The following is a 15,282-nucleotide window of genomic DNA, read 5'->3' as shown; positions in this document are numbered from 1 at the left end:
AGATGATTTGCGGGTGTGTTGTGCACTTTCCATTATTAGACCAAGAATTCAGCAGAGCTCTGTGAAATTCTCTAAGCTTGTAATATGGTTTTATAAGTAGACCTCGCTTTTATCTTTCCCACGTTTATACCCAGGTTCTTTCTGTTTTATTCGTCCTCATCATGCTGTTTCTTCACTAATCCTCTCTAACAAACCTCTTATCTTCACAGAGCAGCAGAAAACTGAGATTAAGTTACAGTTTGACTCTTTTTACTAATTAGGTGACTTCTGAAGGAAATAAAGGGTTTAAGCATAAACACACCAGATATTCTTTTCTTTTTGTATCATAATTATCTGCTACTTTATCTTGGACTATGACATAAAACTTTAATGAAACATGATAACATTTTCGGTTCAAGAAATATTAGTATTTTTGCAAGCTAGGTTTTTCATAAAGCTCTAAGAGATTTTATAGTAGATCTTCTGTTAGAGGACCCACAGTTCATGGAAAAACAATTATTTGTGTCTGTTTGTAGCACAAGTAACACTGCCTAATCACATGAAAGCATTTTATTTAAAAACATGTCTGCATATAAAACATGAAAAAGCAAATCTGCTCCCTTCAGATGTAGGCTTTATTGCAATAATCTGCCTTTACTTTAAAGTGACACATGTATATCAGAATATTTTGACTCAGATAAATATTTTTGGAGTATTTCATATATTTACTGAAAAAATATAAGCAATTAGATAATAGACAATGATTTTCTGTTGTGTGATTTGTCAAATCAATTAAGGAGATTAATTTTCACAGCTAATCCTAGGTATGTACTGTATCCTCTACATGCAAATATCAAATGAAAATAAATTAATTTTAGCACGTTTTTGCAAAAAACATAAAAACATGTCTAGTTTGTAAAAAAAAAATGCAGAAACCTGCAGAGGGTAAGGTAACAGCTTGGAGCAGGTTGTGGTCATTTTGTCATTAAAAGTTGACCTCCATTTTAATAATCAGTTCACTGAATAATTTAGGAAAATGGTTCAGGTAGGATAAATTGATCAGTAACCAAAAAATAATTATAGTGGAATAGATGCTCAATCAAATCAGCTTTTTAATCCCCTAAAAGCGGTTAACTGAGAAGCACTTTTCCTAAATTAGTCACATTCTCTGTAGAAATGATTACAGCACCATACAAAAGTCTCCAGTCCCTTTCAATCTTTTCCCACATCTGTCATTTTATAAACAAATTCAAATGATTTTTTTGTGGAAACACAAAGTAGCACAACTTCCATTGAAGTGGATGGAAAATCCAACTTTTTGAATGAATAGATTTTCTTAATGGACTGGAACTGTAAATATTTGGGAATGTACTAAAAGTGTACAAAAAAACATATTCTCAGTGGAAGTCGATGGCAGAGAAAAAGGCCAAATGGGCCTGAATGTCGGTGAAGGTAGAATGCTGGCATTTTTGATGATTTATTTCTTGCTAACATTCACAGGGAGAGTCCAGAGCATTCTCTTTCTTCAGGTTCAGACACATAAATCAAGACTCATCTCATTCAGACCATAGCCCAGTCCACTTACTGAAAGCTTAATGCAGTGATATATAATGCATTAAAAGAAAGTCTACCTTCGCAGCAGCTTTTACTCTCTCTCTCTCTCTCTCTGAACTACTGCAGGGATGTAGCAAGTCTGGAGTACATTAAATGGACTGATCAGGATTGTTTAAGAGAATTTATGTTTAAAGGCAATAAAAAATTTATACTTTACCTGTAGTATTTAATTTTCATTGCATCTTCATTTAGTGTAAATCAGATTAGTTGGTGCTAAAAGCTGAAATTAACAGCCCATCTGACAGTGTCCAAGACCAAAGCAGAATTTTTTTTATCTTAAGATATTTTAAGTCTCAAAAATATCTCAGCAGTTTATGGTGACGATATTTGATTAACCTTTAGGCTGATTTTATCTTTGCTTTGGGCATTTATTTACAAAGAAAGTGATGATTATTTATACGGAAAGCTAAGGTGTTCCACCACCAACAATCTTCAAGTTTGAAACATGTAATGAGCACAGCATGCGCTAGCTAAAGTTAGCTAGCTTCCTCTCTGTTTTGATATGACTCCCTGATAGTTTGGCTCTTAACATGTTTTTTTTTGTGTGTGTGTGTGTGTGGTCCCAATTAATCACACACAAAAAAACTTGTTGAAATCGTTGTTCTCCAGTTTACAAAACAAAGCACTTTGCTTTGAAGCATTATGCTGCACAGCATTACAGTCCACACGTCTGTTGGACTTGAGGCGAACCTGCCCTAAAAGAAAGCTGTAGCGTGGGTTTGGATTTACTTTTTCTTTGGTTATGATTTAGATCAAAGAATCTGAGAATTATTGGTTCAAACTTAAGGGTTCATATAACAGTGAGTGCTTTAGCCACAAGTCATTTTTGAGAATTGAGTTGTTTTAAAACAGTAGTAGTGTGCTTTGGTCTCTGACAAATTGTTAGTTTCAGACTCATCTGCAATAATCTGAATTTAAACCAAATAAATGCAAAAAAACTGATCCAATGTATTTTTGGTAAAAGGCCTGATCTTGTACATCACTTTATTTAGTTCAAAGGATCCGAAAGCACTTTAAACTACATTCAGTCTTTCAATAATGTATGTTTTTTTAAGTTAACACATTATTTTATGCTTAACTATGGTACACTAAATGCAGAAACATTCTTATGATGAATGAATGTATAACCAGCAGCAAACTAAGTAAATGATATACGTATTGGGTATTTACCTTTTTGTCATGTACCTGCCATTGAAGAGTGGGTTCAGGGTACCATCCTGCTGCTTGGCACTGAAACAGGACCAGCTCCCCTTTAAATGCCAACCGGTTCTCTCCGAAGACCTTCACATTGCCCTTTTCTGCAGGAGGAAAAAAAAAAAGTGTACTCACATGCTTGAATTAAGTACAGTTATTTTTTTTGTGCTCTTTGTATTTACAAATATATTCCATATTTTTTGTTAAAGCATTCTTGAGTTAAGCTGAGAATTTGCTTGGCCTGATCCTTTACAAAAGATGGATTCCTGAGTGGCTGTTCTGGTCTCTGATTCTCACTTGGCTGATGAATGCCTCTCCCTCTATTCCCCTTCATCTCCTTCTCTGCAGATGAGGTACTGAGCTCCCTGAGAGACACAGTATCACTGTGAAGTCAGATGCCTGGTAAAATGAAGGACTGTTGATGCAACAGTTAATTCCTATCGACAGATAGATAATTGGAGATGCTTTGGTAGTTTGTCTATGCTTAATGACAAGCCTGTATTGATTAATCCTCAGATGTTTTGTACAAATCATTGCTGTGCTTTTTATGCCACATGCTTTCATTTGATGGGTTGATTTTTTGTCATGGATGTTGTATCTGATGTGTGGACCGACTGATTCAGATCGGGCAACTGTAGTTGCTGTGGAACCGCAGTCTAATTGGCACCACATGATGGAAGGATCTGGATGATTTCTAATGACTGATGTGCCCAAACAGAAAAAAGTGGTGCGTGAATCTGATGCATCTAATACTGTGAGAATTCAAAAATGAGTACATCTACAATGCTTGATAAAGACACCTTGATATTTATCACTTTTACTCCAGGAATATCCTGTATTTAGCTCCATCTATCTTCCCATTATCTCTGACCATCTTCCCTGTATTTCTGTTAAAGGAAAGCATCCTCACAGCATGATGCTGCCACCACAATGGCGTATTCAGGATGAGACAGCATTAAATTAAAAAGTGCTCCGAAGAACAATTGTAAATGACATTACAGAAAAGCATTGTTGTGATGGCAGCAGGATTTTCTTAAAGAGACAGTGGCCCAATTTCAAGGCGTCAAATTGTGAAGTCAATTTTCTCTCAAGCTGTCTTTGATATACAGCATTTTTATGACAGCTGGAAGTAATATAATTATTTGATTGTGCTATAAAATGGCACTATGTGGCTGGAAAATACACAATAACACCCCTTTAAATTAACTGTGCAGATCACCTACTCTCCACACACTTGCTTGAGTCTATCTACCATACCTCTACAAGTCATATTACCTCAGAGAGGTTCTATCTTCTCTGATTTATACCAGAGATCTGCTGCTTGTAGTCAACAGCATATGCGGTCATAGTGATCTGCTCAAGTGAAGAGTTTGTGTTGATGTACTGCATTTGTGATTGAGTGAGCCACCAGACACAGCAGCCAGTGTGCAGTCACTTTTACATAATATTCAAACAGAACAATTAAAGCAGAGAGTGGTGGAGGAGAGTACACAGAGTCAATTGGCCTCGCTGTAAATTTGTGGCTCAACTCGCTCTGTATATTTGAGTCTGCAGTAAACAAATCAAGAGCAAAGTTGCTGACTGTTAACTTGCAGTGCCAGCATGTGTGATTAATTCAAAGGCCATGTCAAACCATAGCGATCTTCTGTATCAAGACCCGGGAGGGGGCTGATTCACCATACACTACTGTTAATGGCTGCACGTGTCAGTGGGGATTTGTGGCACTGGCTCTCTTCATAATATATTGGAAGCAGTGGGTCATTGGGTTTTTCTTGACTCAGTGCAGTGGATGATTCCATGCTTTTCCCCTCCCCCTGAGCACTCATTTTAAATGCAGTTACTGTAAATTAAAATATGGTTAATAATATAAGGACAACAGGTTCAAACAAACCCTGCAGATTCAAGTATCCAGTCAACTCTTAACTTGATGTAGCCAGTGGTTTTTGCGGCACTCCTTTTAAAGATTAACATATAATCAGTTTCAATGCTTCCTACAAAGTAAACATAAATGGCTTAATTGACTTTTTGTAAAGTAAACAGTTATTGATCCTGCAGCAGACATCAGCATTCAGTAATTGTTATGGATGTTAAAAACAAAAATAAAAACCAAATGTAAATTCATGAAAAATAAATCTACTTTCATGTATTTAAAATGGATACATTGTTTGACTTATGAATCAGCCAAGAACATAATGAAGAAAAAAGTGGTTCCAAACAATAAACTTTAACTAAGCCAATATTCAAACAATCTTGTAGTATATTTAGTCATTATTGTGAATTTCAGAGAGTAAATCTTTAAGAGATAACAAGAAAATAATTTCTAACCAAGTTATAATTTGATTGTGAAAAACATCAATATCAGCAATAAACACTGACACTTTGGTTTCTGGTGATTTTACTCTACACCATTTCCTACGTTTATAGTTTGAGTTTAAGTCATTTCCTGCCTGAAAAATTGCAAAACAGTCACCAAACCAGGATGTTTTTTACCATGCATCTATTTACACCCACCAGGAGGACATTTTAAAGCACTTAGGAGAAAAACTTTTCTCTATTCTACTCATAGCAAAGTCATTGTAAGAAAATATTTGTAACTTTTTGTTGTTTTGTGTCACAATCTGAGAAATTTTAGAAGTACTAAATAACCCAAACAGAAATGTGACACAGTATGAAGTTTTCATAAAATAGTATACATTAAGCTAAACATGAGATTTGAGCATTTTTTTCACTAATTATCATCATAAAATAAAAAAAACTAACTACAAGGAGAAATGCATCTCTTTGAATTGGTCTAGATGCATGAGATGGAAATGGTTTGTTTATGGATATAAAATTAATGGACAGGTTGAAATGGAAATACTTATGTACAAAATGGGGCCACAACATGAAGAACATGTTACTTTTCCTATAGTCTGCCTAAACATTCACGGAGCTGTGTTCTGTGCTTTTTATGTCTTAACATTTTGCTGGGGTTGTCGCCTCTATTTATGGTCACTAAAGACTTAAAAGTAGGATGAGAAAAAGCATAAAATTCATGAACTGGTTGCTAAATTAAATAGCATTTCATTTAGCAATGCTATTTGCTAAATGAAATAGCAAATAGCATCTGCAAATAGCAAATTTGCTATACGAAAAAGGAAAGCCTTATCCTGTTCTCAGCTCCTATCCAGTATGTAGAAGTGTTTCCAATAAGTAGGAGCATGATAAATGAGAGATTCTCCCACAAGTCAAGATTATACTGCAGCACTCCTCAGCTTCTGAATGCAAGAGAACTAGCAGTCCTCATCAACTCTTGAATCTTAAATTATCTCACAACCTCTGGCTCAACGTTTGCATAAGATCCACAAAATGAGGAGGAGAGAGGAGATTGGCTGCAGGTGCAGGCTGTAAATCCTGCTCTGCTGCCTCATTCGACTGGCATGGAGTCTATCCATTTCCAACTTGTATTTATAATGGCAGTCCAATCAATTCCCTGCCCCCACCCACACTGCCATTAAACCGTTGTCACAGAAACCATCAAACATGTCCGGCAAACTTCCTTCCACCACACTGGCCCTAATAATTCCTTCCACACTCTATGATTGATCCTATGCATGCATGTTCAGTTGCCTTCCCAGAAAACGAAAAGCTTCCAAGCTTCATCATTAGTAAAAGAAAGGGACTTAAGAAGTGCAAGTTAAATGCTGTGCCCCTCCTTTTGTCTTTTATTGAAGCAGGGGATATGTGGGCGGGCAGAATGAAAGCTGCTGCACAACTTCTGCTGTGTCCTTTCTTTTACCTCTGTTTTTACCCGTGCTGCTTTCTGCTTCATCAAGGTTAAATTCAGTGTGTTTCTGCACTCTCTCACATGGAGTCTTTTTTTTTTTTTTTTAGAGACAACTTGCCATCTGCTTGTTTTCTTTGGCTGGATTGTGTGTGTGCAAGTGCAGGGGTGTGTTTGTGCACACACTTTTGTTTGCCAGAATATCCTTGGGAGAACCAAAAAACAAACCCTTAAATTTTCTGCAGCATAAAGATAGCGATGCACTGAATAAACATTAACCGTCCAGATTTGCAGTGGGTATGAAAGTGTTCATGCTCCTTGAAGTTGTTCACATTTCATCATGTTGCAACCACAAAAATCATTGGGTTTTAGAGGGATTTTCTGTGATCAACCAATACAAAATAGTGTACAACTGTGAAGAGGAAAGAAAATGATAAGCAGTTTACAGAATTTATGCAAACATAAGGAGTAAAATAAGACTAGAAATTGTCTCTTTAACCTACATGCAACCCATTTTGTGTAATGGTAAGCTACCACTACACACACCATCCTTATGGTTAAATATGATGGTGGCAGCATCATGCTGTGGGGATGGTTTTATTCAGCAGTAAAAGTGAACCAGGTTGCAGCTAGTGTGGGAATTTGGATGGAGCTTAAATCTAGATAATCCTGCTAAGAGGTAGAAGAAAACTTAAGACGGAGCAAAATTTAACTTTGAACAAGGACAACCCTTAACATACAACCAGATCTACATAAGTAGTAATAAAAAAACAAATTTGTGTTATAAATCTATGTGCCGAACTAAATCCAATTGAGAATTCATGATCAGGCTGAAAGTTGATGTTCACACATTCTTTCCATCCAGATTTTTTTTTTATCCAAAAGAAAATAAAGTGTAATTTTTACATTTCCAATTCACCACACTTATGTGCTACTTGGTGTTGGTTGAAAATGTTACAAACACTGATTCTGATATGAAATCTTTCTATATTTTGAAAAATAAACAAATGCTTAAAATCCTACCAGAGTGTGACACTTAATTGCTTCAATCCTGATGCAAACATGCACACAGATGTGTGTGCTCACCTTGAACAAACAGCTCTGCTGTCCTTCTATCAATGAGCTGCAGATCACAAGCAACTTGTCCTTGGTTGCTCCTCTCTGTGTGTCTCAGGATAAACTCCCAGCATTCTGTATTTGATTTGGAACATTTTACAGCTGTCATGTTCGGGTTGACAGTAGGTAAAACACCATTCAGCTTGTCGATGGTTAGTACTGGTCTATTTCCTAGCAGCCATGTCATAACAGTCCAAGCAGTGTTGGAGGTGCTGCACCTAAATTTGGCCTCGTCTCCTCCAACAACCGTCAGGCTTGCAGGAGTCAGCTTCATCTGTGTTCTGGCAGCTAAAGACATGATCAAGATCATCAGTTGTTTTACACACATCGTATATCTAAAACACTTAAAGATATTAAAAGGATCTAAAATTTTACAAAAAATTAACTGATGTCATGTTTTGCGTTGAATGGAAAAGTCGGCTATATCATCATTAACCGACTTCTGTGGAGAACCTGTAACTAATCAAGAAGAAGTGTTTGTCTGGACCTTACCTTCAGTCCACCATGAAAGAACAAGCACTAACAGAGGAAGAATCTCCATATTTAATATGTCAGTCCAGCCAGTCAACTATTGTATGGCAGAAAAGCCTTTAAAAAGAAAAAACAGTCATTAATTATATGCACCACATTCACATATTTATCATCTGCTGTTGTTTTTCTTTGGCGAGGGTCATGAGGCATCTGTCTTTTAAATCTTTTGACTTACTTCATGTTGTCAGAAAGCATCTATTTATCTGATTTCTTTATTCTCATTTTAACAAGAGGGGCAAATATATTTTACAATGGACCGGGTTGGTTTGGACAGCTATTTCCGTTAATAAATAAATTCATCATTCGAAAACTTTCTTTGTATTCATTCAGGTTACATTTGTCTGACATTCAGTTTTCTTTTTATCTGCAACATTTCAAGTGTGACAAAAAAAAAGAGAAAAACTGCAGAAAACTGTAATGGGGTATGCAGTTTTTTTGTGTTTTGTTTTACAGCATACCAGCATTGGGTATAATCTCATAGATTGTCTCAATAAAAGTTCCAGAGCGATGAAATCTGGTGCAAAAATTTGCAGAAGCCCCAATCCATTCCATAGTATTTAGCTCAGGCGTACATCTTTTTCTGAGATGAGAAGCATCGTAAGTGTCAGGATCTGTGTTTTTCTGTGTTTAGTTAGAGTTTTCTGTGTCCTTAAGTCTCTTCGTTGTCCTGTCCTCCCCTTGATTGTTCCCAGGTGTGTCTCGTCTCTGTGATTACCCTCCTGTGTATTTAACTCCACCTGTGTTCCTTGTTCCTCGTCGGGTCCCCGTCAATGTTACGTCAATGTCTAGTCTGTTCGTCGTCGGTGTGTCTCTGTGCGAGCTGCCGTGTTACTGGACTTATTTATTATTAAATCATCATAATTCATCTAACCTGGGTCCGCTGCCTCTGCCTCACCACCAACACCACCCGCACTTCATGACAGAAGGACCCGACCAAACCGAACGGTGAGGCTCGCTTTAACATGGACCCAGCTGGAGCGAGGTTGCCTCCTAGAGGGCAGAGCGGCCCGAGGCGGAGGTCCGGCAGGGAGGACAGGGAGCTGGCTGAAGCTCTCGCCGACCTGCAGCGGGAGCTTTTCCGGGGAACAAGGCTGGTGTTAGCACCCCCCGGATATGGCCCCCGTCGATTCCTTCGTCCGGGAAGCCAGCGACGTGAGCAGCCGGTGGAGCCGGCCCCTCGTCGCCTTCCGGATCCCTCACCTCCGCTGTCTGCCCGGAGACAGCGACGTGAGCCGCCGGCAGACCCGGCCCCTCGTCGCTTTCCGGAGCCGCCACCTCCACGGTCAGCCCAGAGACAGCGACGTGAGCCGCCGGTGGATCCGGCCCCTCGTCGCCTTCCGGAGCTGTCACCTCCGCTGCCGGTTCCCAGGCTCCGCTCCGGCTCGCCCCCGCAGCCGGTTCCCAGGTTCCGCTCCGGCTCGCCCCCGCAGCCGTTTCCAAGGCTTCGCTGCGGCTCGCCCCGCAGCCGTTTCCAAGGCTTCGCTGCGGCTCGCCCCCGCAGCCGTTTCCAAGGCTTCGCTGCGGCTCGCCCCCGCAGCCGGTTCCAAGGCTTCGCTGCGGCTCGCCCCCGCAGCCGGTTCCAAGGCTTCGCTGCGGCTCGCCCCCGCAGCCGGTTCCCAGGCTCCGCTCCGGCTCGCCCCCGCAGCCGGTTCCCAGGTTTCGCTGCGGCTCGCCCCCGCAGCCGGTTCCCAGGCTCCGCTCCGGCTCGCCCCCGCAGCCGGCCCCGAGGCTCCGCTCCGGCTCACCTCCAGTTGGCGCACCCGAGGCCGAATCAGCCAGCATTCCAGCCGGCGCACCCGAGGCCGAATCAGCCGGCGTTCCAGCCGGCGCACCCGAGGCCGAATCAGCCGGCGTTCCAGCCGGCGCACCTTCCGAGACTCCCAGTGTTCCTTCCGAGACTCCCAGTGTTCCTACGGAGACCCTGACCTTCTGCGTTCCTACGGAGACCCTGACCTTCTGCGTTCCTCCTGAGACCCTGACCTTCTGCGTTCCTCCTGAGACCCTGACCTCCTGCGTTCCTCCTGAGACCCTGACCTCCTGCGTTCCTCCTGAGACCCTGACCTCCAGCGTTCCTCCTGAGACCCTGACCTCCAGCGTTCCTCCTGAGACCCTGACCTCCAGCGTTCCTCCTGAGACGCTGACCTCCAGCGTTCCTCCTGAGACGCTGACCTCCAGCGTTCCTCCTGAGACCCTGACCTCCAGCGTTCCACCCGAGACCGAGACTCCCTGCGTTCCACCCGAGACCCTGACCTCCAGCGTTCCACCCGAGACCGAGACTCCCTGCGTTCCACCCGAGACTGAGACTCCCTGCGTTCCACCCGAGACCGAGACTCCCTGCGTTCCACCCGAGACCGAGACTCAGACCCCCAGTGTTCCACCCGAGACTCAGACCCCCAGTGTTCCACCCGAGACTCAGACCCCCAGTGTTCCACCCGAGACCCCGACCCCCAGTGTTCCACCCGAGACCCCGACCCCCTGTTCTCCACCAGAGACCCTGCCTCGAGGGGCTCGTCATCGCCGTCTGTGGGCGGCCCCCGGGACTCCCCATTGCCACCTCCAGCGCCGCGGACGGCCGCCGGACCGCCTCCGTGGTTCCCGCTTCCAGGGCCGCGGACGGCCGCTGGACTGCCTCCTGGGGTCCCGCCTCCGGGGTTCCCGCCTCCAGCGCCGCGGACGGCCGCCGGACCGCCTCCGTGGTTCCCGCCTCCGTGGTTCCCGCCTCCAGCGCCGCGGACGGCCGCCGGACCGCCTCCGTGGTTCCCGCCTCCGTGGTTCCCGCCGCCGCGGACGACCGCCGAATCGCCTCCGTGGTTCCCGCCGCCGCGGACGACCGCCAGACCACCTCCGTGGTTCCCGCCTCCTTTGCCTCCGCCCATCCTGTGGGTAGTTTTTTGTTGTTTTTGGACTCTTGGCCCTCCCGGTGTTTCCGCCCACAACGGTGGGTTGTTTTGTGTTATTTTGGACTCTGGCCCGCCGTCCAGCGCCCCTCCACCCACCCTTGTTGTGTTTTTGTTTTGTGGGCGTCTCGTAGCCGCCCTTGAGGGGGGGGGGTACTGTCAGGATCTGTGTTTTTCTGTGTTTAGTTAGAGTTTTCTGTGTCCTTAAGTCTCTTCGTTGTCCTGTCCTCCCCTTGATTGTTCCCAGGTGTGTCTCGTCTCTGTGATTACCCTCCTGTGTATTTAACTCCACCTGTGTTCCTTGTTCCTCGTCGGGTCCCCGTCAATGTTACGTCAATGTCTAGTCTGTTCGTCGTCGGTGTGTCTCTGTGCGAGCTGCCGTGTTACTGGACTTATTTATTATTAAATCATCATAATTCATCTAACCTGGGTCCGCTGCCTCTGCCTCACCACCAACACCACCCGCACTTCATGACAGTAAGATTAAGTAGGAAAAGAAAACATGACAAAATATCTGTCAGACCAGGCCATTGATAGTCCCACCAATAACTATCAGATGAAATTTTAATCAAGTTTCCACATTATGTTCTTCATAATAATGAAAATTAAATGTATTTAGCTTTTCTTTTTTTTTGCGCTCGTGTTTTGGAGTCAGAGGAGTTATAAAACAATCACCACCAGAGGCTTGAGCCATCAAAAATGCCCTTAAAATGACTGAATGCCTCCTTGACAGCCCAGTCTTTCTTGCCTAACTTGTTTACATCTGCAGGAAGTGTATTTGCATAATGCCTCTACAGTAGCTGAGTCTGGCACAGTCGCAAACAAACAAAGAGCAGCTGCTTCACACTCCACTGTTTATAACTAATCTGTACCAGCAGGGCTTTCGTGAAAGAAGTCTCGGTGCTCTTATACACGAAAGCAACATCAGGGACTAGCAGCACCATTACAGACCCTTCAAATCTCTACTCATTTCATCAGTATCTGCTGGAACACAACAGTGCACTCGACTTCCAACATCTAGCTCTGATACACCTGTCCAGAGTGACTAAATATGGCAGAGAAGAATAGATTCAGCTTATGCTTTCAGTTTTTTACCATAAGCATTTATTTTAATATTTTTGGATTCAAAACCTGTGCTTCACTTAAAAACAAAACCTTTTAAAAACATTTTTACAGCATGTATCTTTTTAAAAATTGTTCAACAATCATGCATGGATTGTTGTATTACTGGCCACAGTATTACTGGCCACTTTGGCAGTGGAAAGTGTTTTGCAATTTGAAAATTATGATGACTTCTTTAGGAATATTGTTTAAGCTTTTTGAAATTATACCTGTCTGCAGTCGGATTCTTTATGAGTCATTTTGAGATGCTCTCTTTCAGTAAAGATATCCTACCTTAGGGTTAAAAATGCATTATTAAGAGATTTACTTTGCAGCACACACTGCTTGAGCTTTAAATCTCTTCAACACTTTGTTTAAACCTTTTTTTTAAATTGTGTCTGAAGAAAACTGTACGACGGGTGTTTTTGTATAATGCATGAAAACGCGGCGGCAATGTGAAACTCCAGAGTAATTTCCATACTCATTATCATAACTCTTAACACCTTGTTTCAGCACATCTGAGGTTTCCAGGCTGTGGTTACATTTTGACTGCAGAATAAATCTGAAATAAAAATAACATCTGAAGCTCGGCTGATTTAAATACAAAAGGTTAAGAAGTGGGGATTTCTGCAGATAGCATCCATTAGATCTAATGCAAACCTGATGATGCACAGGTTTCATGAAATTTATAAGCTTACCCACTTGGGAGATTGAGTAGAATATAAGAATAAAAAAATGCCCTTTTCGTTTTGCTGTTGAGCTGGACATCAGATTTTTAGATAACCCAATATGAATGCTCTTAAAGCTCCACATTAGAGAATTTGGTTGCAGGTCTTTCATGGATCAAATCCCGATTGAATACATTGAATTGGTTACAAAAACTAAAAAATATTTGAATTACAGACATGGTGAACAAGTGATGTAGCATGCTAAGACATTAGCACATTAATATAAAACATTTATTTGTTCTTTATCGGGGACCGGCTGTAAGCAAATCTGAACTGCATTTATGTCAGGTATAGAAATATGTTTCATTTTGTCTTGTATGACTTGCCTTACAAAATGTTACTTTATAATTATTTTAAATATTGCAAAATTGCTCTTTTACAAATGTATGGAACTGTAAGAACAATAAATCATCTTGTTTCCTAAAAGAATATTATGTGAAACCTGAGAAATTTTTCTGCATTCTTTGCTGCATTTTTCTCACCGTTTCATAAGCAAGTTATCAAACGGTGAGAAAACTTGCCGGAAAAGATGCAAACAATCTTTTCCAGCAGAAAAGATAGTTTGTATTGTTTGCATCTTTTCCTGTGAAATTACTTCACAAGTGTTATGTTGTATGTTGTAACTATAACAACCTGCAGCTGATATATTTACTTTAAATTCAAGTCAGTGTATTACCACAAATTGAAAAATGTACCATTTAACCGAAACAAAACCATCAAACTCTATCACGGTCCCATGCCTGACATATGTGTTTCTAAGTTATTTCTAATTTACATATTAACAATAAAATGAAAGTATATTGAACAATAATCGTCCATAAACTCTGCTTCTTCTCTTTGTCTTACCTCAGTGTGGTGTTCCTGTGCATAAACACACAAAGTGGATGCATATTAACCATGCTGTTTCTTCTTCATACCCAGTGTTCGGTGATCTCACCCAAAACTGTTCTGTTAAACATTACTGAGCTTTGGGAACTTTGTCCGATGACACACACAAACTCACACACACATAGCGACTCTGTAAACACAATCCACTGATAGTACTTGATTTGTGAGTTGATTTACCTGTTTGGGTAAAATGTCTACCAGAGATACATTTTTCAACTTTGCTATGGTAGGTGTTTCCTTGGAGCCCAGACTTATCAGGGGTTCCATTTAGCACCTACTAATAAACGTGTGGATCATATTTTTTCATTTGTTCTGTTAGGAATATGTAAATGAGATGGCTGAGATGCTGTCTGTACATTTTTTTGTCTAAAGTAGCTTAAAAAACTAAACAAATGTTTAAAACATTAAAGCATTTGTAACAGGATGTTTGGGACAATGCTGATGTTGTGGATCATTACAATGCATATTTCTGTGACTGTTTTTATATGCTTTAATTTAATTACAGGGAATATGTTTTATTCATTCACTTATCTTCCATACCACCATTAAGCCTGTGCAGGGACACAGCAGGGGAGCACTTGCCAATCACCAGCGATCAACCTTTAAAAACACAGACAATAACCACATAGTCACACACTCACACCAAGGATCAATTTAAAATTTTCAATTAACCAGAGTGCCCAGAACCCAGAAGATGGGGCAAACCTGCAAACTAAACACAATGGGACTCAGAATTAAACACTTGCTTCTAATGCTTTTAAAGCTGTCATGATGGATATATTTTTCATATGACCATTTCTTTTGTGCAATGCTTCATACCGTCAGTATTGGTACATCCTGGGAGGCTTTTTCTGGCTTCTAGAGGGATAATATTTGCTCACAGTTTTGCTTTTACTTTAATATCATCTTCTTTTGCTTTTAACACTGTAGCATACACAATTAGATCACCACATAACCCTGTGACACGTAAGCCAGACAATCTGCCACATAAGTATCACAGTTCTCACATACCCTGCATACTGAACATATGCCCACCTCTAGTGGAAAAACAAGCAAACAAAAGAACGCAGGTGCATTTCAAACTTTGTGTTTGGCTAAAAATGATCATACCCCTTAATGGCACTCATAGATCACTAAAATTTAATTTCCAGATGTTCAGTTAAACCTTTAACTGAAAGAAAAGTAATGTACCCAGTCATAAAACAGCAGAACATTGTGAACTCTACAACATTAGTCACAGTATAGACAAACTTTGAGCCACATCTTTCAAAAAGACAAGACTTTAAGTTCCTCAAAATGTCTTTAATATCCTTATGGCCAGACCAACATCCAAGTTGTTTTGTAAAACTCCAGCTTTCATAGTGGTAGTATTGTATGTTGTGTGCTTAAAAATATTATTTTCACATCATGATTAAACATCATAATGTGCAAATAAAGACTCGAATTCAACATTTTGTTTAAATTCAATATA

The 15,282-nt window shown here is 41.1% G+C and overlaps 1 protein-coding gene across 4 annotated transcripts in view; it reads right to left on the bottom strand.

Moving 5' to 3' along the window:
* Positions 1-14,538, bottom strand: part of igsf5b (immunoglobulin superfamily, member 5b) — a 28,040-nt gene extending 13,502 nt beyond the window's left edge. Inside the window, exons 1-4 of one of the 4 annotated variants that reach the window (XM_032545694.1) lie at positions 13,770-14,538; positions 8,159-8,254; positions 7,637-7,954; positions 2,764-2,891 (exon numbers count right to left, since the gene is read on the bottom strand). In XM_032545694.1, coding sequence (XP_032401585.1) covers positions 2,764-2,891; positions 7,637-7,954; positions 8,159-8,207 — 495 coding nt within the window. In that variant the 5' untranslated portion in view covers positions 8,208-8,254; positions 13,770-14,538. The remainder of the gene's footprint in view (positions 1-2,763; positions 2,892-7,636; positions 7,955-8,158; positions 8,255-13,769) is intronic. The other 3 variants (XM_032545695.1, XM_032545693.1, XM_032545692.1) reach the window with 3 other exon arrangements.
* Positions 14,539-15,282: the final 744 nt, after the last annotated feature.

The sequence above is a fragment of the Xiphophorus hellerii genome, chromosome 18 (genome assembly GCF_003331165.1).
Source record: "Xiphophorus hellerii strain 12219 chromosome 18, Xiphophorus_hellerii-4.1, whole genome shotgun sequence".
NCBI lineage: Eukaryota > Metazoa > Chordata > Actinopteri > Cyprinodontiformes > Poeciliidae > Xiphophorus > Xiphophorus hellerii.
The sequence above is the reverse complement of the archived record's forward strand: the minus strand, read 5'-3'. Positions and strand labels throughout refer to the sequence as shown.